This window comes from Andrographis paniculata, unplaced genomic scaffold (genome assembly GCF_009805555.1).
Source record: "Andrographis paniculata isolate CXL003 unplaced genomic scaffold, ASM980555v1 Contig86END, whole genome shotgun sequence".
NCBI lineage: Eukaryota > Viridiplantae > Streptophyta > Magnoliopsida > Lamiales > Acanthaceae > Andrographis > Andrographis paniculata.
Window position 1 is genome coordinate 1200723 of NW_026137624.1, and position 14027 is coordinate 1214749.

Genomic DNA, 14027 nt, shown 5'->3' on the forward strand with positions numbered 1-14027 from the left:
TTATTGTTGTTGTTACACAGGCTGAGGCTGAAAGATTATTATTACAATATGTCCCTGAACACTTGAAAGATTTCAAAATCTTTACGCAGTCTAAGGAAGTAGAAAGTTCATTGACAATAAGTGTATGTATTTCTACGAGTTTGCAAGAGTACTGCTAGTTAATGTGTTTAACATAATGTCCTATAATAACGACATATCTTGGACTTAGTATTTAATTCTTTAACTTCCAACAATTGGTATCAGAGTCTTTTTATGTTAAAATAATTAAGATAAAAAAATAAAAATAATAAATTTATCATATGACTCCATTAGCGTAGTATGATTCAGATCTACGAATTGAACGAGGGTATTGTGTTAGAAAAATTCTAAGTTTTTATTTCCACAATGAGATATGAAAAATAATTGATGTTATAGGACCTGGATCACAATCATAATTTATTGTTATCTTATTAATTGGCTTCCGCACTTACTAAATACATTTTAAACCCAATAAATTTAACAAATCGTTTAATCTCATTCATAGATCAAATAGTCTACATTTAACCACAACAACAATCTCTCGTTTGACTAAATGTATATTATATAACATGAAATTTTTTCCATAGGTATTTTTTTATCAATTTATATGTCAATCATATTAATGTCGGATCACGGTCATTGTTGAATTACTGCATTTATTGTGATGTACAGTATTAATACAACTTATGGATTGTTAATTGAGTTTTAGTTCAAATAGTATTTGGATGCGACGTTTTATGAAAAAAAAAATATTTTTATTAGAAATTGTGTCAAAAATAAATAATGGTGATTTTGATTTCAACCGGTAAAAAAAACAAACCCTTGAAATTAGATTAATGAATTTAATAAAATATTTCAATAATTCAACACTAGAACTTAGAAATTAATTCCTGGCAACTTCCATGCTTGAGATAACGTTTTTTACTTAAAATTTGTAGTCGATTTCTTACTTTAAATAAAAATAAATACTTATTTGATCATTTTGAGGAAGAACAAATATATATATATATATATATATAATGACCGATTTGGAACAATAAACAAAAGAATGACAAAGGCTCCATTTACATAGACACTTTGATGCTATTTATGAACAGTAACTTCAAAAAAAGCACATAAGGCTTTTTGTTTATGAGTTTATGTTGTTAAAATATATTTAAAAGCAATATATTATATTTATGGTAGTTATCTTATTTAAAAGATTCATAAGATTCTTGTCTTATTTAGACGATTTGTATATCACTATAAATATGTACCTATTCTTATGATTGAAAAAGATAAATTTCAGTTTCATATTCTAACATGGTATCAGAGCCAAATTCTCTCCGGGTACATCCATGACCCGTTATATCTCGTATATATTTTTATATTTTATTGATGTATCTGCTTCTATCCACGATCATGTTGTTATTTTCATGTCGTCTTTGTTTCTACTACTCCACTGATAGAGTCTACTTTCAACTCTAAGACCGTTGAGAGTTCTATTTTCGACTCTAACTCTATTGAGAGGGAGCGAGTCATGTTTCCGACTCTAGCTCTGTTGTGAGCGAGCGAGTCCTGTTTCCGACTCTAGCTCTATAGAGTGAGCGAGTCATATTTTCGACTCTAGTTCCATTGTGAGCGAGCGAGTCATGTTTCCAACTCTAACGGTGTTGAGAGTTCTGTTTCTAACTCTGATCCAGTGGACGACAGTCAATCTTGGCGAATTCAGATTTGTACGTGGAAGATCTCGGCTATATCTTTTTCGGTCACTTCTGACAAACTCAAATTTGTTCAATCATATTTTGAGTTTGAGGAGGGATGTTAAAATATATTTAGAAGCAATATATTATATTTATGGCAGTTATGTTATTTAAGAGATTCATAAGATTTTTGTCTTATTCTGACAATTTGTATATCATTAGTGATAAATATGTACCTATTCTTATGATTAAAAAAGAGAATTTCAGTTTCATATTCAAACATATACAACCACTTGTAAATTTGGAGTCAGATAATGTTATAAAATTTTGGTTGATGATAATTTTGGAGACTATTATTGGATCCATACACAAACACATACACATATATATTTTGTGGCCCAATTAAACTTGGCCCCAACCCATAATCCGTGACCCAACCCTCCGACCCGGTTACATGACCCGACCCGCATATACTTACCTAGACTTGCTGTGGACCGTTTGATCAAGGGTTTTAACCCTGGCCGTCTTATCTGATCTAAACCTACATATATATATATATGTATAGAGAGAGGGAGCTGCATACACTAACCCTCACTCTCTCTCTCTCTAAAACGCTCTCACCTCTATCTACTCTCGCCTCTCTCAAAACACTTCTCTCTTGGCGATATTCTGGCGATCTTCTCCGGCGACCTCCGACGAGCTTCTTTCTCTTGTTTTATGTGGAGATTAGAGGTGCTATCATTTCCCCTGTCTCGATTCGAACCGCAAGGGGTTCGACATCGAGTTTAGCCTTTGATTTGTGTGGTTACTTTTGTTTGTGGCCGCTGTTCTACCGTTGCTTTGTTTTTCCTTACTTGTGGGGGTTGTTTTCGGTCTAGGTTGTGGGTCTCGGGCCGGTTTGGTTGTGTATGTCGCATTTTATGTGTGTTTGTGTCGATTTTGTGCTTTAGTGGGTGATATTGGGGGCTGAGCCTAGAAACCAAGCCCTAGTTTAAACTTTTCTTTGTTTTCGTTGACTTTTCTTTAATAAAATCAAGTTTATTCCGCATTTATTTCATAACAAGCTGTATCAGAGCCTTTTGGTGAAGTTTTCTTTACAAAATTATCGTTACTTTTGATTTTTTGTAAAGATCTGGTTTAAATCTTTAAGATCCGTGAGAAATCGAAAGGATCCGGTTGAAACGAACTTATTACACTGTGTTCGGTTCTTTTCCTTTGATTTCAAGTCTATATCGGCCATTGAGTTTTTTCGATATGTGCTAATATAGCCGCGGTCGAACTGTTAATGTTGGGTTTGGACTTAATCGCTACTGTTTTGTGTAGATCGGTTAAGTTCGAGTCCATTTCGGTTAGAACAGTTCAAAATCATTTCGATTTGGTGAAAACCGATTTTGTCCGTTGTTATTTTGAGAAAATAAACCGTAAAAACTTGTTGTTCCGCCTTATTTTCGTGTAGATATATGCTTGTTGGGTTAAAATCCAAAAATCTTTTCAAGAATCTTTAAAACCAAAATTATTTTTTGAAAGATCTTGTTAAATCTGTATTTGTGGCCTAGTGTCTCTGTTCGTGAGTTTCGGTGACTCTACCTTTGTTTAGAGGAGAAACATTGTTTCTGGTTTTGTTGTTATTAGTTGGCTAACCCCTATTCTTGAAAGAGAATAGGTCATTTGTATATACTCTTGTACTGCTGCAGGGAATATATATTGTTGCTGTGCTTCGAGGGTAAACTCTTTAACCCTAACTATTTTATTACTGTTATTTTTCTTAGTTTAATATCCGCATTTAAATTTCGCCCAATCGATTGTAAAGGCTATTGTGAGACCAAGGTTGCAAAACTCCGATCCTTACTCTTGTGAGTGATTCTCGAGTACCTTCGATGGAATAGTCACAAGTGAATATTGTAATAGATAGGTTTTTTTTTTATTTGCCTGTGATTGCAATATTTGTGATATATTTGTTGCTGTGTTTGATTGTGGTGTTTGTTTTCTGTGAATTGCTATTGATGTGCTGTGATTTGGGTGTTTGCTTGGTTCTCAATTTATTTTAAAAATAATCTGTATTTTTATAAAACTGTTTTTCACAAAAAAAACTGCTTTTTTAAAATAAACAGTTTTTGCCAAACAAATTGTATTTTTTCAGAAATTTTGTTTTTAAAACTGTTTTCGAAAACTGTTGATCATGGCTGGGCAAACCTTTTTCAATATCCAACCTTTTGATGGAAAAATTGATTTTGCTATTTGGAAACAAAAAATTAGAAGTATACTTGTTACTCAAAAATTAATAAAAGCTGTGGAGCCGGATCAAGCAACCACAGTCCCTCTTGAAAAGAGGGCTGAGTTGGATGAAATGGCTTCGTCTTGTATAATTCTAAATTTAGCTGATCATGTAATTCGTAAGGTTGGTAGACAAGAATCGGCTGTGGCACTGTGGAATAAATTGGATGAATTATATACTCAAACTTCTTTACCTAGTAGGCTTTATTTGTTAGAAAAGTTCTTTAGTTTTAAACTTGATCAACTTAAAACTATTGATGAAAACCTTGATATTTTTCAAAAATTAATTCAAGATATTAAGCTTACTAGTGATAAGAATATAGATGATTATAGTGCTATAATTCTTTTGAATGTTATTCCAAGTGCTTTTTCTGATGTGAAATCGGCAATGAAATATGTGCGTGATTTTGTGACTTTAGATGTGGTTATTAATGGTTTGAAAAGTAAAGAATTAGATTTGAATGTAAATAAATCTAATAAATATGGCGATGTTATGTTTATTAGGGATAGGTCTCCTTTTAGATCTAATAGGAATAATAATTCTGGAAATTCTGATAATGAAATAAAATATCAGAATAATAATAATAGAAGTCGAAATAGATCTAAAACTCCTAATAAAGGAGGAAAGAGATGTTATAATTGTGGTGATTCTTCACACTTTGTTAGTTATTGCCCTAAGAAATATAATAATAATAATAATAACAGAAATAATAGTAATGCAGCAAGTGAGTTAGCCAATATGACTGTTATTGACAATGATTTCGGAAATTGTCCAGATTTAAATTCAAATATTTTGAGTGCTAATGAATGGGTAGTTGATTCTACTTGCATATTTCATATGACACCTTTGAAAAATATTTTTTCTGAGTTTAAGACTTTAACACATTGTTATGTGACTATGGATGATAAATGTGTGTGTAAAGTTGAGGGAATTGGTGTTATTAATCTGAAATTTAAATCTGGAAATATACTGAAATTGCAAGATGTGAGATATGTGCCTGAATTGTCTAATAATCTGTTGTCATGTGTTAGATTATCTACTTTAGGTTTAGAAGAAAAATGGGGTTTAAATTGCATGAAAATAACAAAATGGTCTCTAGTGATTTTTAGGGCAGAATTAAAAAATGACTTATATGTAACTTCTGCTGTGAATGTATGTTCAGATATAGATAATTCTGAAATTGATAATTCTGAATTATGGCATATTAGCAATAATGGCTTGAAAATTCTGCATGAATTTGATTATTTGGAAAATGAAAAATTTTCTATTATTTCCTTTTGTAATATATGCAAACCTGAAAAATTAAATAAAGTTCAATTTTCGTAAAAAACCCCTGAAAATTATATTTTTTCAAAACAGATTTTGGAATGTATACATATTGATTTATGTGAACCTTCTAATGAACCCACTTATGGTGGGAGTAGATATATCTTAAAATTTTCAAGAATTGGAAAATTCAAATTGAAGTTGAAACTGGCAGAAAAATTAAATATATTAAAGCTGATAATAGTTTAAATTTTTGTAACACCTGGTTTAGTAATTTTTGTGTGCAAAAATGTATCAATTTTGAATCTGTCCCCAAGGCATCCCATTTTAGTGGGGTTGCTGAGAGGTTAAATCATACTCTTTTGGAAAGAGTTGGATCTCTTTTGACATCGTCTGGTTTACCTAGAAAATTCTGGGGTGAAGTTGTTGTAACAACAATTTATCTTTTAAATTGAACACCCTCTATCCCCTTAATGGTGAAATTCCTGAAAGTAAGTGGTTGGGTAGGTTAGTCGACATATCTAATGTTCGTGTGTTTGGGTGTCATGCTGTGATACATATTTGCATTGATGAATTTGAGATGAAAACTGAAAATTGTGTTCTCTTGGGTTATGGTGTTACAGGGTATAGATTGTGGTTAAGTTCTAGACCCGGTTTGAAAAGTGTTATTAGCAATAATGTGACATTTAATGAATGTTGTATGCCATGTTTGCATATTGGAGAATCTGAATTGGTTGATTTTGAAATTATTGATATTCTAGTATAGGAAATAAGGTGGAACATAATTTGATTGATATAGAAAACAGAGAAATTAAATCTGTAAAATCTGATTTTCGTTTTGAATATACTGATATTGAGCATGTTGTTTGTGAATCCAAAAATCTGCAATTTGTTGACATTGAAATTGTTGCGATTGATTCTGTAATTAACTGTAATGTTGCTGAAAGTGGGACTGTTATAAGAAACGAAAATGCAGAGGTTGAGGAAGTGAGAGATTATATTTTTAATTGTGATGATATTAATTCAGTTTCGGAGTGTGTTCAATCTACTGATATTGAAATTGATAATATCAAATTTGAGGGAGAGATTAATACTGTTTTTGATAGTGTTCAAAATGAGGTGAAGTTTGCTTTATATAATGAAACTGATATTTTTGTTGGTGATTTTCAAATCTTATCTAGTGCTGACCAGCCTATTGTGAATAAATCTAAAATGCAGAGGTTGAGGAAATGAGAGATTATGTTTTTAATTGTGATGATATTAATTCAATTTCGGAGTGTGTTCAATATGCTGATATTGAAATTGATAATATCAAATTTGAGGGAGAGATTAATACTGTTTTTGATAGTGTTCAAAATGAGGTGGAGTTTGCTTTATGCAATGAAACTGATATTTTTGTTGGTGATTTTCAAATCTTATCTAGTGTTGGCCAGCCTATTGTGAATAAATCTGAAAATACAGTTTCTGAAATTAAAAGCAACGTTGGAATTGTTTCAAATAATAGTAATGAGATTGAAAATTACCTATTTGTTAGAGATGAGGTTAGGAATAGTCGTAAAGTGTTCTCTATGTTTGGTAATTTTGATTCATCTTTTTTACCTAGAAGTATATTTGAGAGCTTAGATGTGGAGGAACCTATGAGTGATAGGAAATTGTTTAATCCCGAAAGTAAGTCTCAATGTTTAGTGGTAAAAGAAGATAAAAGTTCATTAGTTTATAATAAGTGTTTGAAATCAGTTCCTAGGTTTTGTCATTGGCTTCTTTGCATTATGTTATCATGGGTTGTGAATGATATGAAACTTGTGAAGTTTGCTACTGTATTTGTTTGTATATTGTGTGCTACATGTTTTGGTTGTACGACACATTTACAATGTAATGTAGTTCTGTCGAAGTTTGGATTTGAATGTATTCCTGCTGTTGTAGATACAATATTCTTGAAACTTGATAGATTTGTATCTTGTTTGGAAATTATATGTTTTGATACATTTGATTAGCTGTGTTTTACACATGTGTAGATGGTAGGCTAATTTAATGTATTTTAAACTAACTTGTTTTTTAATTTTTTTTTTCTCTTATGCAGGTAAGTAATCCAAACTATTGGGCAGTGATGACCCTAGTCACCCATAACCAAAATTTGGTGGAGGATTGTTATAAAATTTTGGTTGATGATAATTTTGGAGACTATTGGATCCATACACAAACACATACATATATATATATTTTGTGGCCCAATTAAACTTGGCCCCAACCCATAATCCGTGACCCAACCCTCCGACCCGGTTACATGACCCGACCCGCATATACTTACCTACACTTGTTGTGGATCGTTTGATCAAGGGTTTTAACCCTGGCCGTCTTATCTGATCTAAACCTATATATATATATATATAGAGAGAGAGAGGGAGCCGCATACACTAACCCTCACTCTCTCTCTCAACCGCTCTCACCTCTCTCTACTCTCGCCTCTCTCAAAACACTTCTCTCTTTGCGATATTCTGGCGATCTTCTCTGGCGACCTCCGACGAGCTTCTTTCTCTTGTTTTCTGTGGAGATTAGAGGTGCTATCATTTCCCCTGTCTCGATTCGAACCGCAAGGGGTTCGACATCGAGTTTAGCCTTCGGTTTGTATGGTTCCTTTTCTTTTTGGCCGCTGTTCTACCGTTGCTTTGTTTTTCCTTACTTGTGGGGGTTGTTTTCGGTCTAGGTTGTGGGTCTCGGGCCGGTTTGGTTGTGTATGTCGCATTTTATGTGTGTTTGTGTCGATTTTGTGCTTTAGTGGGTGATATTGGGGGCTGAGCCTAAAAACCAAGCCCTAGTTTAAACTTTTCTTTGTTTTCGTTGATTTTTCTTTAATAAAATCAAGTTTATTCCGCATTTGTTTCATAACAGATAATTATTGAATTCCATAAGATTGTGAGCCTCACATTGCCACTTTGTCTCATCTTTTAATTTGTAAGTGCATACAAACTTTATATCAGTTCAGCTTTCTTAGTTTTGAATTATTGTTCTTACTTTTGATTTATTGTGACAACTAAACACTAATCATTTACTCGTGTATCATGTTTCTCCCAGTTCTTGATCTGAGAAAACCCAATTTTCCTGCATCAGTTTTTAGATTTCTTAATATTTGAGAGATTGCTGTTGTTGCTTATGCTTCCTTGGTTTCCCTTACTCATGTCCTCGACAACGTTCACTACCAAGCGCTGCTTCGTCGCCTTCACGTTGACATAAAACAAATTGAAACTCTGGTTAATTGAATGATGGGTGAACCAAGGAGGAAGATTATAAGACTGAATATAATTTCTCATTAATAATCTTACTTACATTATCACCCTTTTATTCTAGGTGGAAGACCTTTCAAGTCATAATAATTACTTGTATCTCTTAGAAACCAAGAGTCTATAAAATATAATGAAAATCATAAATTAGACAAAGCACATTAATCATCATAGCACATTAATCAACAGAAACTTTCCAGGAACGTGTAAACTTCTTGCTGGATTTTGTTGAAGTTCATTCAAGAAGAGAAGGCAATAGGATCGATGGTCCGTGGAGGCAAATATCTAAAGTTTCCTTCGAAGCTGAAGAAATTTTTGATTTACATGTTGTGAATGAACTTCAGCTTCGATCTGAGGGAGTAAAAATGGATTGGGGATTGTCAGCTTTCAACAAAGATATCGAGGGAGGGATCCAAAAGCTTGATACCATCAGGACAGAGCTGTTGGTGGAGGAAGCCTTATCGCAGGATGTTCGATCTGTAAAACAACCAAAAGTTTCCGAGCATGAAAGCATTTCAGCTGCTAGCTCAGAGGATGTGCTAATGCGTGGGGGGACTTCGCTCACTACTTTGTTCCTCGGCAAGAACACAGTTGTGGGATTCGATGAACATGTCGATGCAGTCGTGGATTTGCTGACTAGAGATGAATCTGCTCTTCAAATCATCCCTATCGTAGGCATGGGTGGCATTGGTAAGACTACTCTAGCTAAAGCTGTTTTCGATAACCAATGTATTGTCGACCGCTTTGATAGACGTGTTTGGCTTACAATATCAAAAGAGTATAATGTCCAGGACATACTATCATGTCTTTCAAATGATGGGAAAGTTACAACACATGATGGAAATTTTGATCGGTTGAGGGAGGTGCTGTACAAAGAATTATTTAATAGAAGGTATTTGATCGTCATGGATGACGTGTGGAGCGAGCAGGCTTGGTGTGACTTAAGAATGTGTTTTCCAAACAACAATAATAATAGAAGTCGGGTTATCATGACTACTCGGCTTGCGAATGTGGCCAGAAGTTTGAGCCCTCATAGCTCTTACTTGATGACTTTTTTGGATGAGAATAAAAGTTGGAGTCTATTTTGTCAAACTGTCTTTGCAAAGGAAAATTGCCCATATCCAGAATTAGAGAAATTGCACGAGGGATTGTAAGAAGTTGTAAAGGACTTCCTCTAGAAATCGTTGTGATTTCCAGGCTACTTGCAAAGTCTGACATGTCTAAGAAATATTGGAAGTCTGTTGCAGACAATGTCATCTCTTATGCTAATCTGGAACACGGTGAGCATTGCTTAAAAGATATTGTCTTTGAGTTAAGAGGACTTGACAATCCAGCTCAAGCCGTGTTTCCTCTTTATGAGCTCTTATCCTGAAGATCATAGGATTAGTGTTGAGGAACTAATTCGGGTGTGGATTGCTAATGGATTGATAAGAGAAGTTGATAGTAAAAGTCTGGAGGTCAGTGCTACAGAATTCCTCCAAGATCTTGTTGCCAGAAGTCTTGTTTTTATGCGAGAGACAGGGATGTCTGGTCAAGAATGCGGTATTCATGATCTATTTAGAGAAGTGTGTTTGAAAGAATTTAACAAGGAGCAGTTTATTGGATCGCCAAAGGTGCAATACACGAATGGCAGTAGATCACAATGCTTTCTTTCTGCCGAGGAAACTCCCCATGGAGGAGATGCTACAGACTATTCCCTGGAATTTGTTCTTTTATCCCAATCACCATCATCACCATCTTCAAGAGTAATTCATCGATCCGTTTGTGGTGCTTGCAGAGTGATGTATTCACATGTTGAAGGGGCAAGGCTTGAGGAGAATGATGATCAGCTAGCATCTCCGCATTTTACTCAAGTGCGGTATGTATGTTAATGTTCATATTACTTATAGTAAGTTGAAACCCGCTCCAACGTTTCACTTACTCTGGAATCTTCAGATTCTAAAACTATTCTTGGACAAGCGAATCGTTTTCACGAATGAAATATGGGAAATGCCACAGCTCAGGCATATCATTTCCAACAGGGCAGGCTTCATGTTGGCACAAGTTTCTGCAACTCAACTTGAGGGGGAAAGCTTCATTATTCTCAGAAACCTGGAGGCCCTTTCCGGAATATGGGATTTCAAGTGCACCAAAGATGTCATCGACAAAATTCCTGATGTAAAAACATTGGGAATGGTGTACAGCGAAGAGTTTGAAGCAAGTAGGGATCATTCTCTTTGTAATGTTGAGTCATTAAAAATAATATATGCTCTAGATAACATTGCCTTTCCCAAGTCTCTTAATTAAAGAGCTGTGTCTGGCACACTACATACGCAAAATTCCTTGGAGTGGTATGTCGATCATTGACTCATTACCCAAGCTTGAGAAACTTGAATTGATTCGGGCAACTGAAGGGTCTGAATGGAATCCAGTTGACGGTGAATTTCTTTGATTGAAAGAAATGAAGATTGTGTGTACAAATCTCATGCAATGGATAGCTGATAAGGAACACTTCCCTACTCTTCGAGCTGCCTGAACTAATATTTTTAACTTCATTGGAAGGGAATCCCATCGGGAATTGGAGATATTCCACCGTTACGTAGAATTTAATTGCAAGGATGTAGTAGGTCTGCTATCAATTCGGCACATCAAATATGGGAGGAACAACAGAGCATGGAAAATGACACCGTTGACATTCTAGTCTGGAGTGGCTCCAAGGACTACTCAATCAGTGATTTTATGTCAAAGTAAATGCAAAAGAGACAAGTTCAAAGATGAAGATTGAGAATTTATGACATGAGAACCCACAGTCGCTACCCGAAAGTGCACACTGGGTAAACCCCCGGACGAACCTAATACTCTGCAAATCAGGCCCGACGGGAAAGTCACACTAGGCGAACCATGTGTGACAAGTGACCTGAGGTGTCGGGGGTTTGAACCCATGACCTCACGGTCACAACTCCAACCCCTACACCACTAGCGCATCCCTTACGGGACCCCCGATTATATTAGTGATTATATAGAAGATGTCTATCGATTCAAATTCGACTAATTCTTATCAAATTAATATTTTCATATTGATTAAATGTAAAGTATATAATGTGGAGACAAGCATACACACACCAATACACACACAAACACACTCTAAGTAGTAAAACAAAATACTTGTTTTTTTCTCTCAAATTAATCCTTACACGACACACTAAAATTATACCAACGGACTACATTTTAGAGCACATAAAAAAACATGGGATACTTCAAAAATTAAAACCACAATTAATCCTAACATAAATGACATTATTCTAGTGTAACCTCTTCCACACCCATTATATATTTTTAATATCCACTAACCACATTCTCATGCATTTTATATTAGTATCCACTACCCACACTCTCATGCATTATATATATTAATATCCATTAACCACCCAATTTAAAACCCAATTCAACACCCAATTAAAAATACATTTAAGTTTATTTAACAAAACACCCTCATAAACTTAAATGCTTCGACCATCCATCATGCCAATCATTTTCTTGCAATTGTTGAGACGTTCCTTCGGTAGTGGTTTTTGTAAACATATCCGCAACTTGATCTTGACTTGACATGCACCAATTTCACACTTCCTTCCAGAAATTCTGTTAAGTCCCATGTATTGTTGCGGTTAATCACCTCAATCTCCTCGTCCATGGAAAGTTGCCACTTTTTTTATCACGCACCGCCTCTTCAAAGCTGATATTTTCATAACCTACCAAAAGACATAGAAGGTGTACCTCATTAGTCGAATCGTACATTCTTGCAAGCTTCTCATTCGGGGATGTCATGGTTCGTCTTCATCATCGGAAATTTCAGCATGTATTGGCATGCTTGTTGGTGTAGCAATTGATGATTCTCTCACTCCGTGAATAGCCTCCACCGAATCATTCCAATTCCACTCGTTTGCTTTGTCTACTCGCACATCATGGCTAACCATCACCTTCTTGCGTATTGGGTCGAGCAGCTTGTATCTTTTTGTCTTCTTATCATATCCAATGAAAATAGACTGTTTGCTTTTATCTTCGAGCTCCATTCTTCGTTGATTCGGTACATGTGCATAAGCCACATTACCGAACACTTTGAGATGAGACACCGTCGGCTTTTGTCCGGTCCACACCTCTTGAGGTGTTTGATCAAGTAGCTTTGCATGTGGACATCTATTTTGTATATAGATGGCACATTGTACAGCTTCCACCCAAAACTCCTTCGGCATCCTTTTGCTCTTGATCATTGATCGAACCATGTCAAGAATAGTTCGATTCTTTCTTTCGGCCACACCATTTTGTTAAGGAGAGTATGGTGCCGTAAGAATTCTTCTTATGCGTTGCTCCTCACAATACTCCAAGAAAGCCCTCGAAGTATACTCGCCACCGCGATCGGATCTTATGGCTTTGATATGTCTATCGATTGCCTTCTCCACCATCACTTTGAATTCTCAAACACCTCGAATGCCTCGGATTTCTCTTTCAAACAATAAATCCAAGTTTTTCGTGAGAAATCATCAATAAACAAAATGAAGTACATTTTGCCGCTAAAAGATTCAAGGCTGATTGGTCCACATATACTAGTATGAATCAACTTGAGAGGAAATTTAGCTTGATATTCTGCCTTCTTTTGAAATGACGTTTTTTTTTTTGCTTGCCAAATACACATTCTTCAAAAAAATTTCCATCATAATCCATGTCCAGCAGCCCGTGCACCATGCTCTTGTTTGCTAGCTTTTTTAGACCACCATGATGTAGGTGACCAAAACTAAGATGCCATAGTGACGCCTTGTCTTCTATGTTGGCTTGCAAACATCTTTCTTGCATGCTTTTCAAATTCAATTTGTACATCCGATTTCTTCCCATCTCAACTCGAGCAATCAAATGCCCTTTGTTGTCCTTCAAGTATAGCACCCGATCTTTTAAAAGTATTAAGTAGCCTTTTTCCGTGAGTTACCCCATACTTAAAATATTTATCTTAAGATTTGGTACATAATAAACATCTTGGATTGAAACAATCAAGCCATCTTTTTGTAAGTAATGAATCGTACCTCGTCGTTTGACCTTCACTTTGGATGCATCTCCAAACGACACGTAACCATCTTCAATTTCTTGCATCTCTTTGAATAGGTGTTTGTGTCCGCACATGTGGTTGCTTGCCCCCGAGTCGAGGTACCACAAAGTGTCATTGTTGATGTTGCCTTCTTTTTTAGCCACCAAGAGAAAGCCTTCTCTTTTTTTTCATCTTCCACGGCTAGGTTGTTCGTTTCTTCTATCCTTTTTTCGGCTTGACAATCTTTTGCAAAATGCCCCACTCTACCACAATTATAACATTTATCAAAATTGCAATCCTTTGCATAGTGACCATACCTATGACACTTGTAGCACTCATGTTATAATTGCTCGATCAGCCGCCTCTTCCTCGACCACGTCCTCTACCCCGCCAATTCGGTTGGCTTGATTGTCCCTCTTCATGATTGTTGCCTTGACCACCATGGACACTTCCAC

General features: G+C 35.4%; 1 protein-coding gene across 1 annotated transcript; it reads left to right on the plus strand.

Annotated features, from left to right (window-relative positions):
* The first annotated feature begins 9108 nt into the window (after positions 1–9108).
* On the plus strand, positions 9109–11494 carry LOC127242371 (probable disease resistance RPP8-like protein 2). Its single transcript, XM_051261888.1, has 2 exons — positions 9109–10377; positions 10455–11494. Exons 1-2 carry the CDS (start codon positions 9875–9877, stop codon positions 10459–10461), a joined length of 510 nt encoding a protein of 169 aa, XP_051117845.1. The 5' UTR covers positions 9109–9874; the 3' UTR covers positions 10462–11494.
* The last annotated feature ends 2533 nt before the right edge of the window (positions 11495–14027 follow it).